Source organism: Eulemur rufifrons, chromosome 8 (genome assembly GCF_041146395.1).
Source record: "Eulemur rufifrons isolate Redbay chromosome 8, OSU_ERuf_1, whole genome shotgun sequence".
Classification (NCBI taxonomy): Eukaryota; Metazoa; Chordata; class Mammalia; order Primates; family Lemuridae; genus Eulemur; species Eulemur rufifrons.
The window spans coordinates 38,552,311-38,572,552 of NC_090990.1; the positions used below are offsets into that span (position 1 = coordinate 38,552,311).

The 20,242-nt window shown below is 35.8% G+C and overlaps 1 protein-coding gene across 4 annotated transcripts in view; it reads right to left on the bottom strand.

Annotated features, from left to right (window-relative positions):
• The window catches only part of TUT4 (terminal uridylyl transferase 4), a 109,402-nt gene that overhangs the window by 6,222 nt on the left and 82,938 nt on the right, over positions 1–20,242 (bottom strand). The window contains exons 20-28 of one of the 4 annotated variants that reach the window (XM_069479975.1): positions 12,596–12,673; positions 12,284–12,461; positions 11,797–11,844; positions 11,626–11,708; positions 6,296–6,411; positions 5,694–5,810; positions 5,162–5,367; positions 4,198–4,298; positions 713–1,160 (exon numbers count right to left, since the gene is read on the bottom strand). In XM_069479975.1, coding sequence (XP_069336076.1) covers positions 713–1,160; positions 4,198–4,298; positions 5,162–5,367; positions 5,694–5,810; positions 6,296–6,411; positions 11,626–11,708; positions 11,797–11,844; positions 12,284–12,461; positions 12,596–12,673 — 1,375 coding nt within the window. Of the gene's footprint in view, positions 1–712; positions 1,161–4,197; positions 4,299–5,161; positions 5,383–5,693; positions 5,811–6,295; positions 6,412–11,625; positions 11,709–11,796; positions 11,845–12,283; positions 12,462–12,595; positions 12,674–20,242 lie in introns of all 4 variants that reach the window. The other 3 variants (XM_069479976.1, XM_069479977.1, XM_069479978.1) reach the window with 3 other exon arrangements.

The following is a 20,242-nucleotide window of genomic DNA, read 5'->3' on the forward strand; positions in this document are numbered from 1 at the left end:
ATAAATTATGAGAGTATAATAATTAAGTTACTTAACCCTTCAATTGCATCAACTATAAAATGAGTGCTGGCCAGGCCAGGTGGCTCACGTCTGTAATCCTAGCACTCTGGGAGGCCAAGTCAGGAGGATTGCTTGAGGTCAGGCAAGAGCAAGACCCAGTCTCTACAAAAAATAGAAAAATTAGCCGGGCATGGTGGTGCACACCTGTAGCCCCAGCTACTTGGGAGGCTGAGGTGGGAGAATTGCTTGAGCCCAGGAGTTTGAGGTTGCAGTGAGCTATGATGCCACTGCACCTCTAACCCAGAGCAAGACCCTGTCTCAAAAAAAAAAAAAAAAAAAAAAGGTGCTAATAATATCTACACCAAGTAGGGTGACAGTGAAAATTAAAAATTATAATAGCTAACATTTATGTGACCTTACCTCATTTACTATCCACAACATCCCTGTACATTAGATGCTATTAATATTCCTATTTTACAGATAAAACCAATGCACAAAGAGATTAATTACTCAGGGTCATATAATAAGTGGCAGAGCCAGGATTCAAATCCAGACAGCCTGAATCCAGAGCCCATATTCTTAATCTTCATCTTAGCCCTATACTGCCCTTCCACAAATATTGCTTGCCTTCCATATCTCCCCAGGTTCAACCAGTAATACCAATCACACAATCTTTCTACAGACAGATACAAAATAAGAAAAGGAAGATTACCCGAATTCCCCACTGCACCGTTGTTCACCAAGGAATTTGGAGCCACAGTACGGGGCCAGTGTCCATCGTGAGAGGAGCTAGGAATTGCCACAGGTCTGGCAGCAGGCTGTGCAAAGATGATGCTGGGATCATTCAGGCCAATATTGCTGGGGGCACTGCCTGGTGCAGAGTGGATCACTGGACCATGGATGGGCCAGGATGGGGCAGGGATCTGGAGAGGGTGCATTGGCAACAATCCCATATTGTGCATGGGAGAATACTGAGCTGGTGGTGACTGGGGAAAGTTATACATAGGCAAGGGGACCTGATGCGGGGGCTGGGCTCCCTGTTGAGGTGGGCCAAGCTTAGGTTGGGATCCTGGCTGAGATGGAGGCTGAGTAATAGCAGCTGATTGGGAAGAGTTCTGTGAAAATGGCTGGGGCTGAGGAGAATAAGATGGTGAATCAGACTGCGGAGAAAAAAAGGTAGATTTTAAAATTAATTTACAATCATTTTAATTTTATAAAAGTAGAGATCAAAATACAAAATTAATACAGAACTCTATGATGTGTATAACAAATAATGATAAAACCTCATTTTACATGAAAATAGAATTCTTCATGTAAGATGAAGGAGGCAATACCCCCTCATCACATGGGTATTGCCTCACAAACCTTTTTATTATCCAAAGAAAAGAGAGCCCTTCACATAGAACATATATTTCCCATTGGGAACTAGAAACTTGCATCTAAATATCTCACAGTCACTTTCATTCAGTCCCTCAACAGGTATTTATTGTCAATTATGTACTGGACCTTATTCTAGGTACTAAAAATAACACATGTACGCTCTCATAGAGCTTAATGTTTATGGGGATATGGAGGAAAACAGATAAAGATTTCAAAAGCAATCACAATAAAGTATGAGTATTGTGATAAAGAATGTATAATGTACAGTGTACAGTTGTCCTTCAGTATATGTGGGGGATTGGTTCCAGGATTCTCACATATACCAAAATCCATACATACTCAAGTCTCTGCAGTTGGGCCTGTGGAACCCACCTATATGAAAAGTCGACCCTCCAAATACATGGGTTTCACATCCTGAGAATATTGTATTTTCCATCCACAATTGGTTGGGGGAAAAAATCCACCTGTAAGTGGCCCCTTGCAGTTCAAACCTGTGTTGTTCAAGGGTCAACTGTATAATGAAATCCCAGAGGAGGAACATCTAAAGTAACTTTGGGAGAAGGAGGGAAAATAAGATCAAGAAAAGTGGAGATCAAGGAAAGCTTCCCAGAGAAAGTGACCTTTAAGCTAAGACTCAAGTGTAAACAGAAATTAGTCTGCTATAAGAAGGCAGAGATAAGAGGAAGAGAAGAGTGTTCCAGACAGAAGAAACAATATGATTGAAGGTTTACGGGCATGAAAACACAAGGCTTTTTAAAAAGTAATTGGAATCTGAAAGAAGTTTAATATTGCTGGAGTACAATGGCAGGGGAATGGCAGATCTGAGGCTGAAGAGCTAAATAGGGGCAAAATAATGGTCTTGTAAGCCTTGTAATTTAGACTACATCCTAAGGGCAGTGGTAAGCCAGTGAAGGATTTTTAACATGCTACAAACATGATCAATCTGCATTTTGGAAAAATTATTCTGGTATAAGAAGAATAAAATAGAAAATATTTTTAAAATCAGACTGATGAGACTGATTAGGACGTTGCTATAACACAGTAGTCCTGAGATGATGGAAGCCTAGGCTAGGAAAATACAATACAGGGATAGAGGGAAGCAAATGGCTGTAAGCTATTTTTGTTAAAGGTAGAAACAACAGGATGTAGTGAATGGATATAGAGGTTGAAGGTGAGGGAAAAGTTTTGGAAACTAGACAGACAGTGGGATCATTCAATGAGATGGAAAACACAAGAGGCAAGTCGGGGGGCGAGTATGGAGAGAAGTATAAACTATATCCTAGACATGCTGAGATGCTTTGTTAGACATCAGAATAGTGATGTCCATTAGACAGATTCTTAACAAAAGGTCAGGTGAGAGAAAAGTAGGGGCTAAAGGCAGAGAATGAAAATTAGGGAAGCACGGAAAAGTGCTCAGAGTGTATGTTTTAGAGACAGAGAGCCTGAGGGTTCAAGTTCTGATTACAAGTATCTATTGACCTTAGGCAAGAACTTAAATATCAGTTTCTTCGCCTGTAAAGTATAGTATAAATAATAACAGAATTTACCTCATATGTTTTTGTGAAGATTAACTAAACAATACATGTGGAAAATATAAACACCAAATTCAGGATAGCAGATACATTTTTGTAGCAGGAGAAGATAGCAGGAAGATTTTAAGATAGGGATGAGATCTAAGAGGGATGCACAGGGGTTTTCAATTATGAGTCATTTTTTAATAAAGGAAAAATAACAATGTTAAAAATTGTTAAAGCCTGGTGGTGATATATGAGGTTTATTATTTCTAAATGTTTTTATATTTTTGAAATGGTTTATAATAACAAACAGGAAGAATGCATGTACAGCACACAGTTTACACTCAACAAATGTTAACTACAATAAACGTTACTATTGTCATATAATGTTTACGAAAGCATCAGGCACATAGTATGTACTCAATGTTTGGAGCGGGGTGGGGAACTTCCTAAATGTTTTTCCAAGACTCTCCCTATCACCACTCTTCAAATACTAAAACACAAATCACATCAGGTTTAGCATGTTTAATAGTTAACAGCTTCGAAGCTAGAAAGACCTGGTTTGAATCTTTATAATCTTTTATTCTCACCTTCCCAATTTGTAAAATTTGATCATACAATACCTACCACTTCACAGGGCCACTCAAAGGATTAAATTTGATAATAAGTGTGAAGCACTGAAACACAGTGTCAGGTTTAGAGTAAGCATTCAATTAGTATTGAATTAATTAAGAAGTGCAAAGTGAATACAGATTAGACAAAGATTAAGAACTCAGCAAACTTAACATAAAACTTTTAAGTCTGAATTCTAATTCAATATTCTGTTTTTTACAGGATACATTTCACTAGGTAGCCATATGTCAAGCTATGAGAAGATACACAAAAGTTTTATGCAAGCAAAATGACATGTACATATTGCCCTAACAGCACTAAACTCAGAATACATCTCAATTTTTATGTCTATTTTTATTACTAGTACTGATATTTTTCTATAAGGCAAAGCCTGAAATCTCAGTCATTACTTTATTTTAATCGATCTTATTAGGCAGCTATTATCTTATTTTACAAATGAGTAAGTGGGCTCATGTAAATTAAGTAGCTTGCCCATAGATAGAAACCCAGATCTACATTACTCCAAAAGTAATGTTCATTCCACCTTACCAGTCTACCAAAGCACCTCTACAAAGCACTTATGTAATGTGGAAGATCATATTTGCCAGTCTGAGAGATAAACCTCTATTACTCATCAAAAATTGTGCCATCTTCCTGTCAAGACTAACCCATTCACAAACAGAGTACTTACACATTCTGAGGACTGTCTAGTCCTTATTGACTGATCACCCTGTTGCTGGGCTGAACCAGCCACCTGTTGAGCATTTACAAGGTTGCGGACCAGCTGGGCTGCTAAGAGAAGACATCACAAAGAAAATCAACCGATAAAGTAGCAGACAAATGACAATCAGTAAACTCCCTTCTTAAGTTTTTTATAAACCTGGACTTTTAAACTACGACTATATTAGTGAAAGACTTGTAACAACTAGTTTTCTTGTGTTTGCTTTTTAAATTTTCTGAGGGGCAGGGAGGGGATAGGGAAGCAGTTATGCCATGGGAGGAGTGGCCCAGCCCCTTCAAAACTAAGTTTTTTTAAAAAGGCATTTTTCAATCCTACAGATCGAGAAAAAAAAAATACACTGGTTCTAGAAGGAAACAAAAACAATGCCATACTGATTTTCTAAAGGAGGCAAAATGTTTATTTAATAAAATACTTTCTGCAGTAAGAATTTGAGTAACTGAAAATCACACTTCTAAAATACTCTATATTTTCTTTCAATAATCTCTTACTTGGGTTACTATCTAATTTTTAAAATTTCTTGTGAAATACAATAGGAACAGGTCTCCCTCTCTCACAGCAGCAGTGGGAAGAACTATTAATATAATATAATGTCTCCAATATAGTTCCAGGAAAAAAATCTCTTGTAAAGAATTTTATATAAATAGTGAGAGAAACAGATGAAAAGTCTGACTCAAATCCAAAGAATACTTAGAGGGAGTTAATCGAACACAACAGACTATGGAGATCTTGATAGTGAACATATCCAAGTATTGTCCAAAGTAAAAGTCTGTCTAAATTTTGTCTCTTTCAGAAATTGTAAGGCCCAAATTCATACAAGTAGGTTTGGGACAGAGAAGAATCAGTGTTCTTAGCATGGTATCAACGTGAATGATTTCATTTCCGCCAGAAACTATTTTTGGCCTTTTCTATTTACCTGCCACACTGCTATTCCTCTGACGTGCCAACTTGACCTCTGGACACTCCCTTCGTACGTGTCCTGCATCTCCACATATAAAACATCTAAGGTCTCTGGGGTCTCTAAAGTCTCGAGTCTCGTGGAGGTCTCGTGGGTCAAGGTCTCGGGAGTCTTTCTCCTCTTCATTCCCTTCCTTCTCTTCTTCACTGTCTTTCTTCTTTAGTCTAAAGAGTAAACTGCTGATACCAATAATGCGGGGCTAGGGACTTGTAAACTGAGTAACAGAACAAACTAAACTATACAAGAATCTCACAATAACAAAGGGACTAACATGCCCACTATGTCATGCATCTTTTCTAAGGCAAGGAAACTCACATTTATAGCACACCTACTTATTTGACAGAAACTGGGTATTCCAGTAGTTTTGTAATACAATATATTTTAAATTTTTTAAATATCAAATTTTAAAACTCTAACAACCCTTAGAGGTTGATATTTATTATCTCATTTTAAAGAAGAAACTGAGGCTTAGGGAATGTAAGTGCCTTACCTAAATTTAACAGCCAGTAAACAGCAGTGATGAAAACTAGGAGTTTGTTCTGTCTGAAAAGTTCCATGTTTTTCTATTAGGCCAGACTTGATGACAAAAAGATGGGACTTTCCTGACCTATTAAATATAGCATGTAGAACCCAGAAGAGTATGATCCATAGACATATTTTGAGGAGGAATAAAAGATATATATTCCTCAAGGTATATAATATATAGGTATAGCTCATAGTATTTATCTCAAGGATTCAGTTGATTATATTTTAATTATTGGTTTGCATGACTGACGTCCTCAGCAAGAACTCCATGTCTTGGTCATTTTTTTTCCCTTAGCTCCTAACACAGTTCCCAACACACAGTAGGTGGCAATAAATGCTTCTTCAATTAAAAAAATGAATGAATGAAAAAATAAATGTCACAGGACAGTATTTATACCACAAACAAATTTCACTCTATTACAAAATTCCACTGAAATGAACATTTACCTTAGGTCCAATTTAAAGCCCTGAACTTTTCTCACTTAAACATTTCTGAACACAATTACAGCTATAAATTTGCCTCACATTTATTTTCCCGGTAATGTTGATATGTAATCATTTGCCAACCTTTTCCTTTTAGGGCAGTCTTTCATGTAGTGGCCTATTTTTCCACACACACGGCAACATCGATCATTGGGAGCCAGTTCTCCATCTGTCAGTACTCTAGAATCAAAGAAGTACTCCTAGGGAGAAAATGCAATTTTATTATTAACAGAAAAAAATCACTATAAAACTTTTGAATCCAAATGGAAAGGGGATCAAGATGCAAACGTGGTTTTAAAAAAAGAGGAAATAAATATCAACAAATATTTCACTGTAACCAAACCATGATATGAAAATAAGATTGAGAATCATCATAATAATACAGTTGCTAATAGTACTAACCACTTTAAAACCATATTATATTACAGAGATGCTACAGATGAATGAGAAAATCTCAATAAAATAGATACTATTTCCATTCTCATTTTATAGATGAGGAAACTGAGTTTCAGAGTGTTCAAGTCATCTGCCATAGTATAATAAAAAAGCAGGTTAAGTCTCTGACAAAAGATTTAGAGGTAAGTCTGTCTGACTAAAAAGCTCATGCTTTCTGCTACACCAGGCCACTTCTGGAAAAGAATTATTCTCTGTAAAAAAGAGCTTCATGTCAATAAAATAATCCTGCTGGATGTAGTGGTGCGCAACTGTAGTCCCAGCTACTTGGAAGGCTCAGGTGGGAGGATCACTTGAGGCCAGGAGTTTGAGGCAAGGCTGTAGTATGCTATGATCATGCCTGTGAATAGCTATTACACTCCAGCCTGGGCAACATAGTGACACCTCATCTCTAAAATCTTAAAAATTAAAGCAATCATCTGGTTTATTTCAAATATGATTGGATTTGCATATAGCTTTTTAGAAGATAAAGCTTTTTTTTTAAAACAGAGTCTCACTCTGTCACTCTGGCTAGGGTGCAGTGGCATCATCATAGCTCACTGCAGCCTCAAACTCCTGGGCTCAAGCAATCCTCCTGCCTCCACCTCCTGAGCAGCTGGGACTACAGGTATGCACCACCATGACTGGCTAATTTTTTCTGTTTTTAGTAGAGACGGGGTCTCGCTCTTGCTCAGGCTGGTCTTGAACACCTGACCTCAAGCGATTCTCCCGCCTCGGCTTCCCAGAGTGCTAGCATTACAGCAATGAGCCCAGCCATAAAACATTTCTTATATAAAGTGGAGCAGACCCAAAGAGAGGGTAGGGAACTAGTAAAGAAGTAAATAATTTTCCCAACTCTTGGAACCAGGCTCATTTTTGCTTTATCTTAGCACCTTACGTATCCTTCTAAGCTTTAGTTCAATTTTGAATTGTCACAAAAGCTTGGTCCTAACAGTATCCATCCTACTGGAAGGCAAGAGAACATGTCCATGTAGCTGTCTTCAAATCTATCTATAGCTATAATCTTCAAATCTATCTATGGCTATAATTTAAAAAGACAGTAACAAATTATTGGTGAAGATATGGAAAAACTGGAACCCACATATATTGTTAGTGAGAATGTCAACTACCATAGCCACTTTAGAAAACAGTACCACAATTCCTCAAAAATTTAAAGATAAAATTTATCAAAATGATGTAGCAATTCCACTATTAGGTACATACCAAGAGAAATGAAAACATACAGTCACACAAAAATTTATAAACAGACATTCACATCACCATTATTCATAATAGCCAAAAAGTAGAAACAACCTTAATATCCAATAACTGATGAATGGATAATAAAATGTGGTATATCAATACAATGGAATATTATTTGGCCATAAAAAAGAATGAAGTACTGATACATGCTTCAGCATGGATGAACCTTGAAAATATTATGCTAAGTAAAAGAAGCCAGTTCTAAAAGGCTACACATCATATGGTTCCATTTATATTAAATGTCCAGTACAGACAAATCTATAGAGATGAAAAAGTAGATTAATAGTTTGGGGACAAGGGAAGAGAAGGAATGAGGACTGCCTGCTAATGGGGACAGGGGTTTCTTTCAGAGAAGATGAAAATGTTTTAAATTGTGGTGACGGTTGCACAATCCTTTGACTATACTAAAGTCACTGAATTGCACAATGAATTGTACATTATGTCAATAAAGCTGTTTTTTAAAAAAAGATGAGAGAGATACTTCTTCACATATACTATTGATAAACCAATGTAGCTAATTAAAATCACCATCCTATTTTCTGCCAGGACAAAATAAAGGCCTTTCTCAACTCACCCAGATGCTTAAGGCAGAAATCGAGGAATCATCCTGAACTTGTTGTCCTTCACTCATCACCTGTAAGTAATCACTAAGTTGTACCTATTCTATTACTGAAAACATCTCTTGAATCTACTTTTCTCTATTCCACCATCCCAGTTAAGGTGGCCTAGATCTGAGGTTGGCAAACTTTTCTGTAAAGAGCCAGGCAATAAGTATTTTAGGTACTGGGGAAAAATTGAAGGTGTAATATAGGTATTTAGATAGCAAGAAATTTCCATAAAACTTATTATTGAAGAAATCAGAAATATGCTAATAGTAATAATTATATATAATTTTTTATAATATAAGTTTACTAACAAGAAGGATGGAATTCTTTTGGGGGGGAGATAATAGTTCACTTAATTGGGGTTAGTGTTCCCTATAATTAAAACTGATGGTAAATGTTCATCTATAAATGCTGCTCTGCAATTACATTTTATGTATTTCATCTTTGAAAATGTTTTCACATGATGCTAAGTGAAGTAACTCGGGAACAAAAAATCGGATATCACATGTTCTCACTTATAAGTGGGAGCTAAGCTATAGGTCAGCAGGGGCATATAGAATGGTACAATGGCCACTGGAGACTCAAAAGCAGGGAGGGTGGATGGGGGATGAGGGAAGAAAAATTACCTGTTAGGTACAATGTATTGTACACTGTTCAGGCGATAGGTACACTAAAAGTCCAGACATCACCACTATACAATTCATCCACGTAACCAAAAAAAACCACTTGTACCCCCTAAATCTATTGGGGAAAAAAACAAAATATCACATGTATCTTATAAACATGCATAATGATCATGTATCCGTAAAAATTGTTTAAAAATTAAAACAAAAAGAAGTTGTTTTCACAAATGAAGAGACTGAAGATTCAGAGTAGAGATCCACAGTGCATATGAAGGACTAGTCTTTGATAAAAGAAAGATCTGCAGATGCAGACAGACTTATAGATCTGGTGGCAGAAAGCTGAAGGAATATTTATCTGATAATATCTATTATCTTAGAATTAAAGGATCTACTAAGAGTGAAGAGGGTGGAGGTAAAAAGTGGGACCCAAGCACAGGCACATGGTAGGTGGCTGAATTCATGTAAGGTTGAACACATGATAGTGCACAGGAGGAAGAGTGGCAAAAAGGAATATAAAATATATGCCAGAGAATAGACAGGGCATATAAGTCAAATAGAGAAAGAAGATACCTGATGAATAGGGACAAAATGGGTCAACATATGTGAAGACCTAATGATGTAAAAGAATAGTTGAAGTGGGAATGTTTGGGGGAACAAGAAATGTGAAATAGGAAATATACTTCTCTTTATCTTTCACTAGTGTAAGAGCATAAAATACATCTATCTTGTATGCTGTTATAATCCCATTACCTAGGAGTGAAATAGGTATGAAGTATAAACATGAAAGACTATGTACAAAAATATTTTCTACAATACAGGTTTGGTATCCTTATCCAAAATGCTTGGGCTCAGAAGTGTTTTGGAGTTCCTATTTTTTTAGATTTTGAAATATATGCAATATAACTTCTGCTTGAGTATCCCACATCTGAAAATTCAAAATCTGAAATGCTCTAATAATAAGCATTTCCTTTGAATGCCATGCCAGCACCCAAAAAGTTTTAGATTTTGGAGTATTTCATATTTCAGATTTGGGATGCTCAACCTGTACAAGTTATAACACTGATATGATGATAACCTAAATGTCTATCAAAGGAAAATAGTTAAATAAACTAGTATATCCAAGCTATGGAATACTGAACATTGACTTTTAAAAGAGAATAAAGTAGATCAAAAAATCATTAGCAGGCTCATGGGTCCCTTTTGCTAGGCCCCAAATGACATTCAAGACTAAAGACTTTGATATCTATATGTAATTGAGGACTACTTATTATAACATAGAGTTATTAAGGATTATGAAATATTTGTATTCATAAACTAAAATTAGCACATTTCTATTTGCTGAGGGCTCTATTTCAACATTCTATTAAAAAGTCTGACTGCATGCAACATTACTACTGGGTTCCTACTGAACATATGCACATATACACAAAAATAGTTGGAATTCCCACAATTTTCAGGTAAAATGCTTTATCAGTATATCACTATATTTGTTTTTAATCTGACTCTGCTTTTCATTTATTGCTATTTCAATTAATATGTTTGTAAAATTATTGTTAGGTTTTCCTTTTTTAGTCATTTTGTTCTAACATGATTTTTGTGTTGTTTCAAATTTTACTGTTATTTTAGTTCTCTCCATTATAATTACTAACACCCAGAAAATCAAAAATATCTGAGAACCAGTGCTCCAAAGGAAAAAAGATCCAGACTTCTCTTAGCCCCTAAGAAAGAAGAGTCCTGAAAATGTACGGAATTGAGTTTAAGGACATTCATTATACAACAGTAAACACATGGTTTTACTCTCTCTTGAGATTTCTTCTCTTAGAAGTCTCTTGCTCTGAAACTGAAACCTCCTATAGTCTTCCTAACCATCAGAAAAGCAAGCAAAAACCAGAGCAGGACTAGGAAGAATGTGCGACAGTATGCCACCTCATTCAGGCAAAAGGAAACCTCTCAGTTCCGTGCCATCTAATTCAGCTCACCAATGCTACACAAAAATTAGAGAATAATTTATAATAATAATAAAAATATTTTATTAAACAACAAAGTATTTCTCTGGTTTTGTCTTCTGTGTATATTTTCATCAAGATTTCTAGAGATGCAAGAGGGACAGTGAGCAGCATCTAAAATTCAACAATCCTGAGTCTTGAATCTACTCTCACTCACTCAACAAATGCTTATTTTGCATAACCAGTGCTCCGGACACTATGAAATGCACTGAAGATATAAAGCTAAACCTCATGAACATGGATCCTGTCCTCAGGGAGCTCATAGTCTAGTAGGGGAGACTGAATTTAATAAATAGATTAAACAAATAAAATCTAATAAAAAATATATTTCATTATGGACTATAAGTGCAATAAGAAAAAATATATGGAGTTATGACTATCTTTTTCCCTAATGTCAACTTGGAAGCAGGATAAAGTTCCTTGTACCATAAAAAAAAAAAAGTTCTATAAGAAAAAGATTCAGAATTCAAATAATGTAAACTTACAGCTTCTCTGCCAATGAGTGGATAAAAAGGGGTACCAAAAAGTTTTCTTCCATTGATAAATGCCTTCATGATGAAATTGGTCACTATTAAAGAAAGAAGAAAACAAAAAAAGATGCAGACATTAGTGTGCCAGAGCTTTAAAAGGAGGGAATCTCTATATTTAATACTTACTTTTTCTAGAAACTCCAGCACCAAGGTTATGATTCAAGTCAAAAGGATCTGGAAAAGAAGTATATGATTTTTTAAATAAAGAATTTTGTTCATTGTAAAATATACTTAGTAATCATAACTGGAGTCTAATACTATATACACTGATTCAGACTATCTAAATCAGCAAGTTGTTCTTTTAAAATTATAGACTAAGGGATGAAAACTGATAACAATCAAGAGGAAGAAAGCCAGGCATAGTGGCATGCGCCTATACTGTAGTCCCACCTACTCAGGAGGCTGAGACGGGAGGATTGCTTGAGCCTAGGAATTCAAGTCCAGAAGGGCAATATAGCAAGATCTCATCTCTAAATAATAAAAATTTAAAAAAAATTTTAAACAAAATTGAGAGGAAGAATGTTCCAAATCCTAATGTGTTCCAGCTTTCTCCTAAATGTCCTTGGCCAAATTTTAGTTTTGTTCCTGAATTAATATCAGCTTAAATGATTACCTTCAATTGCAATGCACTTGGATGTCCATTGCTTCTCAAAAGTTGTTAACAGCTTTTTCTGCCGAATGCTAATTACATACTCCTTGAAATCAAACTCTTCAGTATAGAAGCGAAGCAGTCCCAACCAAAGCTCTCCTAATGATTCTGTGTTCTTTCCAAGTGAAGGTAAACGTTTTTTCTACAAACAAGTAAAAAAGAAAAGAGAAACAACTAAAATATGAACAGCAAATCCAAGTAAAATTATTAAATTATGCAAATTCTAAACAAGTTATCAGTGAGCATCTTGTAACATAAAGACTATCTTAAAATTACCAGTTCTTCTGTTTTATCAAAGAAAAAAGCATTCCATCCATCAACCATTCTCTGTGGAATCTGTTTTCCATCAAAGATCTGCACAAAGAAATATAATTGCATTATTAGATTTCAAGTTATCCAACCCAAAGGCCCAAATACTCTTAGACCATTTTATAATTTACCTATAAAAGACATACTGAAATACTTCTTCCAAAAACAACAAGTCAGGATGGTATAATTTGATGCCAAGTAATTAATGAATAAAATGTATCTGAAAGACCAAAGCTGGAAAAGGACATCTTAAGAACATCAGACTCCAAATGATATATTTGATGTTATTTGATGTTACCTACTTGGCCTATCAAAACACATCCAGTCCAAGATTAATGAAGCAAAACTAAAAAAAAAGAAAATGAAAATGGCAGTTTCATCAAAGGATCACAAATGTACAAATATACAATAGATAAATACCTATTGATTGTGTACCCATAGGAAATCAACAGACTTGTTTTGATTTTAGTACATTTAATCATTTATCTATATCAGATAAGGCTGAAAAGCACTTGGACATTGATTTTTTAATGGAAAATTAGGTAGCTTTCCTTGACATCTTGATAAAGATTATAAATCTTCATATTAATTATGAATAATACATAATTCACTGTTCTAGGGATGGAAGGGAAAAGGGAGGAGAAAAGAAATGCTATTTTACAAGAAAAAAAAAGTATCCCAAAAGATGATTGTATAGGCACAACTAACCTTCACAAGTAATTTTGAGACTTTTATTCTAAAAGAGGTTTAAGAAAGAGATGCAATAAAGTAGAAAGGTACAATAGGTTCACAGTCAGAAGACCTCATTTCTGGCCTTAGTCCTGCATAATAGTGATTCTGGGCAAAACTATTATCCCTCTAAGTCCTCAGTTTTCCCAGTGAAAATGAGAGATTGCATAAATTAGTCAGTAGTTTACAAATTTTATTTTTAAGGTATAGAACCCCTTTCCTAAAATGGAATCTGCTTGGAAGCTCAATGTGTAAAACAAATAAAAACAGAGGCACTCTAAGAGAAGCCTGTGTGGAGAAAACATATCACACTTTTTCTTTATGCAGCTTCCCTCTCCCCAAACACACGCATGCATGCACAAACACACACACACATCAATGGGTCCCAGGATATAGCTAAACCAGAGTACAATTTAAAACTACTAGATAATGTAGGCGCCATGACCCTTTTCATTTTTGATGGGACAGTAATTTGCAAAATTAATTACACGTCTAACCCCTCCAATTTCATTCTCAGGTTTAAATTCCTTGTGGGTCAGGACTATAGGTTGTATCTGGAGCCCCACACCCTACTAGATAAAAGCTTGCCACATAGAGAATACTTAATATATGCTTGTTGAATTAATATATTTACTCTATAAGTATGTTATATAAAGATCAAGTTTCCAGGGACTTAAGCTAGTAAGTTGCTTTTTGTATTTACATATAACTTAAACATAGTTACCAAAAGTCATCTAGCATAAGTTCTGACAATTCATAAATCATAAAAGTGAAAGACTGGCAATTACATATATTAATACCTAAAACAAAAGACATGGGATCCTGCCCTCAAGAAAGAAGGGAAAGTATTAAAGTGCTGAAATATAACATTTTACCCTTAAAGATTACCATGCTATTATAGGTATTCCATGCTTTATAAAATGGATTTATTTATTTGCCAGATATTGAAATAATATAAGCTACCTCTTTAGACTTTGATTGTTTTTACGAGAATATGCTCTTTTCAGTAACAACCACGAGCCAACTCTTTAGACCTTGATTTTTTTTTTTTGGTAGAGACAGAGTCTTGCTCCGTTGCCCAGGCTAGAGTGTAGTAATGCAATCATAGCTCACTGCAACCCTGAACTCCTGGGCTCAAGTGATCCTCCTGCCTAAGCCTCCCAAGTAGCTAGGACTATAGAAGCGCACCACCGTGCAGGGCTAATTTTTTTACTTTTTGTAAAGACAGGGTCTTGCTCTGTTGCCCAGACTGGTCTCAAATTTGTGGCCTCAAGCATTACTCCTGCCTAAGCCTCCCAGAGCACTGGGATTACAGGTGTGGGTCATCATGCCTGGGCTAGACCTTGATTCTTTTAGGAGAATTCTAACTTTTGAGTAACATTCATGATCCAACACAACTATGTTGTCTGATAACACAGCAGATAGATCTGTGGGCCTTGGAAAATTAACTAGTCACTCATTTTGCCTGTTCTTTAGAACTCTCATGTTTCACTGTATCTAATTCTCCACTCTGTTTCAGGCCCTGGAAGCACTCACTAACACTATTTCCTCTCTCTCTCTCTCTCTAAGCACTCACTAACACTATTTCCTCTCTCTCTCTCTCTCTCTCTCTCTCACACACACACACACACACACAATCTCTCTCTCTGCTCTTTCACTCAACACCAGTCATCCTACACTTAGCACTTAATCCTCCCCTTTAAAATCTCACCAAACAAATCAATCATACTTATATAAGAAGTGACCCACTTCCATATTTATTTCCTTAATTTATTGTAATATTTTAAGATCCACTGCTACATTTAATTGTAATTTTTTTATTGTAAAATATACATAACATAAAATTTGCCATCTTTAAGTGTATAGTTCAGTGGCACTGAGTACATTCATATTATTGTGTTTCCATCACCACTATCCATGCAAAGAATTCTTTTCATCTTGTAAAACTAAAACACTTTCTAGTACCTATTAAACTATAATCTCCTATTCCTCCCTCCCCGCCTAGTACCTGGCAACCACCATTCTACTTTCTTTCCCTATGAATCTCACTTCTCTAGGTACCTTGTATAAACAGAATCAAAGAGTATTTGTCTTTTTGTGATTGGATTATTTCACATAGCATAATGTCCTCAAGGTTCATCCATTAAATTGCAATTTTTAAACGTAAAGGCTAAAAGACCAGAATTTCCTAAAATCAAATGTGAACAACACTCCAAAATCTCTTTTGAAATTTATTTTTACATAAAAATTTGTTTTTACTTATGATGATTTTGCTAGAGTATAGTGAAAATCTTCTGCTTAGGAAAGCTCCTTTTGAACTGACGAATTTTGTATTGTTGACCATCAAAAAATACTCTTAGCTAAGCCTTAATAAGGGCCTAGCCACCAAAAGCCACCTAAAGTTAGGCTCAATTATAAATATAGCCAGCGATCACTAGCTTCATCAAACATATTCTTACTCTCAAAAGATGATCAGTCCAATGATCAATACTTAAATGATGCCAGAGCAATGAACAATGGGGTCCCACATGACAAACACCAAAAAAGACTAGAAACAAAAATCCATATATCATCCATCTATATGTATCACAAAGTCCTCCACAATCAAAGCTCATTATGTTGAAAAACAATCCATGAACTGTCTCATTTTATCAATTGTTAAGGATATGTCTGTTAAGCAGATAACAGGAGAGTTTTTAAAGGTGAATATGGGAATCTTCCCTATATTTTTCTAATAATAATATTAATAATGCTAATAACAATTATAATAGTAAAAATAATAAAAGCAAGCACTGTTTATGAACATCTACTACATTCAAAGGCATTCAATGTCTCTATTCCGTATACCAACACTGAAATAATATTACTATTACATTTTTAATGATAATGAAACTCAGATTCATGGAGGTTGGGCAGCTGTTGAAGGCCACAAGGTCAGAATTAGGATTCTGACTAGTTTTTTCTGGCTCCAAATATCATACCTGCTCTTTCCATTACATTGTGCTACCCCAGACTCCTAATCCATGAGTAATGAGAGAACACAGACAAACCACCATGAAAACGTAAGTTGTGATCCATTTTTGTTAATCATAATATTCTGGCAAAGTGGCAAATGATATTACTAGAAGAACCATGCATAAAATCCCCAAATGTAAAGCCTAAACAACAATTAGACTAATATAGAGAGTGATGTTGGTGTTGGCAGGCCTAATTAATTCATAAGTTTTAAATATCCTACACGAACAACCTAGTTAAAAAACAAATCACCCCAGGTTTGCAAAAGCTGGCCCAAGAAAACCCCCAAAAGATACATATATCACCCCTAGTCAGGCTAAATAAGAAAAAAAGAAAGAGTACATAAATTACTGACATCAGAAATGAAAGAGGGCACATCACTATAGATCTCACAGACATTAAAAGAATAATAAAGCAATACTATGAACTTCCAGGACATGGAAGTTCTATGCCCACAAATTTGATAACCTGGATGAAATAAACCAGAATTCCTTAAAAGACACACACTGCCAACACTCACACAAGAAGAAACAGACAATCTGAATAGGCCTACATCTATTAAAGAAATTGAATCAATAATTAATAACTTTACAAAGGAGAAAGCACTAGACCTAGATAGGTCCACTGGTGAATTCTATCAAACATTTAAGGAGGGATTTATACCGATTCTCTACAATCTCTTTCAGAGGACAGAAGCAGAAAGAATATTTCCTAACTAATTCTATGAGGCCAGCATTACCCCAATACCAAAACCAGACAAAAACATTTCAAAGAAAGAAGACTACAGACCAGTACCTCTCATGAACAAAGATGAAAAAATTCTCAACAAAATATCAGCAAATCAAATCTAACAATGTATAAAAAGAGTTATATACTATGACCAAGTGGGATTTATTCTAGGTATGCAAGGCAGGTTGAACATTCAAAAATCAATGAATGTAATTATAATAACATAAAACATATAGTTGGATTTCAACCCCATTGAAGTCCATGCAACTCCTATGATCCTTAAAATCTCCAAAGAGACGTCTCCCTGTATGTTAATGAGTTGACTGGTGGCTGGCAGCCCCTAGGTAGCTTCAGGATGCGTTCAGTCACCAGAAAGAACCAGAGGCATGATTAGAGGGTTTGGACTTTCAGTCCCAACCCCCAGCCTTTGGGGAGGGGCAGGGGGATGAAGGTTAAGTTGATCATCAGTGGCCAATGGGCTTAGTCAATCATGCCTACAGCATAATGAAGCCTCCATAAAAACCCAAAAGGACTGGGTTTGAGGAGCTTCCCAATAGCTGAACACGTAGAGGAGGTTCCTGGAGCGTGGCGCACCCTGACACGGCATGGAAGCTCTGTGCCCCATCCCCCATACTTCACCCTATGCATCCCTTCATCTGTATCTATTGTAATACCCTTTATGATCATCTATATAGAAAACCTAAAAGAATCGATAAAAATACTCCAAGAATGAATAAGCAACTAAAGCAAGTTTTCAGGACACCAGATATACAAAATGCAATCGCTTTTCTATAAACAAGCAATGAATAAGTGGAACCTGAAATTAAAAACACAATGCCATTTACATTGTACCAAAAAATGAAATATCTAGGTATAAATCTAACAAAATACATGCAAGATCTACATGAGTAAAGCTACAAAACTCTGATGGGTCAAAGAAGAACTAAATAAATGGACAGATACTCTATTTCCATTGATAGGAAGACTTAATATTGTCAAGATGTCAGTTCTGGCAGGGCGCAGTGGCTCACGCCTGTAATCCTAGCACTCTAGGAGGCCAAGGCGGGTGGATTGCTCAAGGTCAGGAGTTCGAGACCAGCCTGAGCAAGAGCGAGACCCCGTCTCTACTAAAAATAGAAAGAAATTATCTGGCCAACTAAAATATATATAGAAAAAATTGGCCGGGCATGGTGGCACATGCCTGTAGTTCCAGCTACCCGGGAGGCTGAGGCAGTAGGATTGCTTAAGCCCAGGAGTTTGAGGTTGCTGTGAGCTAGGCTGATGCCACGGCACTCACTCTAGCCCGGGCAACAGAGCGAGATTCTGTCTCAAAAAAATAAATAAATAAATAAATAAATAAAAATAAAAAATGTCAGTTCTTCCCAACTTTATCTACAGATTCAATGCAACCCCAATTAAAATCCCACAAGTTATTTTGTGGATATTTACAAACTGATTCTATAGTTTATATAAAGGCAAAAGACCCAGAATAGCCACATGATACTGAAGGAAAACAAAGTTAGAAGGCTGAAACAATCCAACTTCAAGACTTACTATAAAGCTACAATAATCAAATATTAGTAAAAGAATAGATAAATAGATCAGTGGAAGAGAGAATCCAAAAACAGACCCACAGAAATATAGTAGACTGATATTTGACAAAAGAGCAAAGACAATACAATGGAGCAGTAAGTCCTTTCAACAAATGATGTGGAAATAACTGGACATCCACATGCAAAAAAATGAATCTGGACACAGATCTTACACCCTTCACAAAAATTAACTCAAAATGGATCACAGACCTAAATGTAAAACACGAAACTAGAAAACTCCTAGAAGACAACATAAGAGAATTCTCACAGTAGGGAGGGGCTGTTAAAAAATAAAAACATAAGAGAAAACCTAGTTGACTTTGATTATAGTAATGATTTTTTAGATACAACACCAAAGGCAAGATCTATAAAAGAAATAATTCACAAGATGGACTTCACTAAAATTAAAATTTTCTGCTCTGTAAAAGACAATGTCAAGAGAATGAAAAAAGCCACAGACTGGGAGAACATATTTGCAAAAGACACATTTGATAAAGGACTATTATCCAAAATACACAAAGAGCTCTTAAAACTCACCAGCAGTAAGAAAACAACCTGCTTAAAAAATGGGCCAAAGATCTTAACATACGCCTCGCTAAAGATGACAGAGAAATGGCAAATAAGCACATGAAAAGATGCTCCACATCATGTCAACAGGAAGATGCAATTAAAACAATACCACTATACACCTAATAGAATGGCCAAAATAAAAAACACTGACACTATCAAATGCTAGAGAGGACGTGGAACAACAGGAATTCTCACTCATTGCTGGCGGGAATGCAAAATGGTATAGCTACTTTGGAAGACGGTTTGTCAATTTCTCACAAAACTAACCATACTCTTACACACGATCCAGCAATCCAACTCCTTGGTATTTACTCAAAAGAGCTGAAAACTATGTCTATATAAAAACCTGCACACACATGTATATAGTTGCTTTATTCACAATTGTCAAAACTTTGGAAGCAACCAAGATATCCTTCAATAGGTAAAAGGTTAAATAAACTGTGACACATCCAAACAATGAAATATCATTGAACATTAAAAAGAAATGAACTATCAAGTCATGAAAAGACATGGAGGAACCTTAAATGCATATTACTGAGTGATATAAATCAATCCAAACAGGCTATATACTGTATGATTCCAACTATGCAACACTGTGGAAAAGGCAAAACTATGGAGACAGTGGTAGGGAGGGGCTGAGGGGAGAAGATAACTAGGCAGAACATAGAGGATTTCTAAAGAAGTGAAAAATTATCTATATGGTACCATAATGATGGATACTTGTCCCATGTAAATAGGATATAAAACACCAATAGTAAATCCTAATGTAAACTATGGACTTTGGGTGATTATAATGTGTCAATGTAGTTTCATCAGTTTTTAACAAACATACCACTCCAGTGGGGTTAATGAGGGCAGGGTGGCTAAATATGTGTAGGTGCAGAGAGTATATGGGAGATCTCTGTGCCTCCTCTCAATTTTGCTGTGAACTTAAAACCGATCTAAAAAAAGAAAGACTTTAAACACACACACACACACA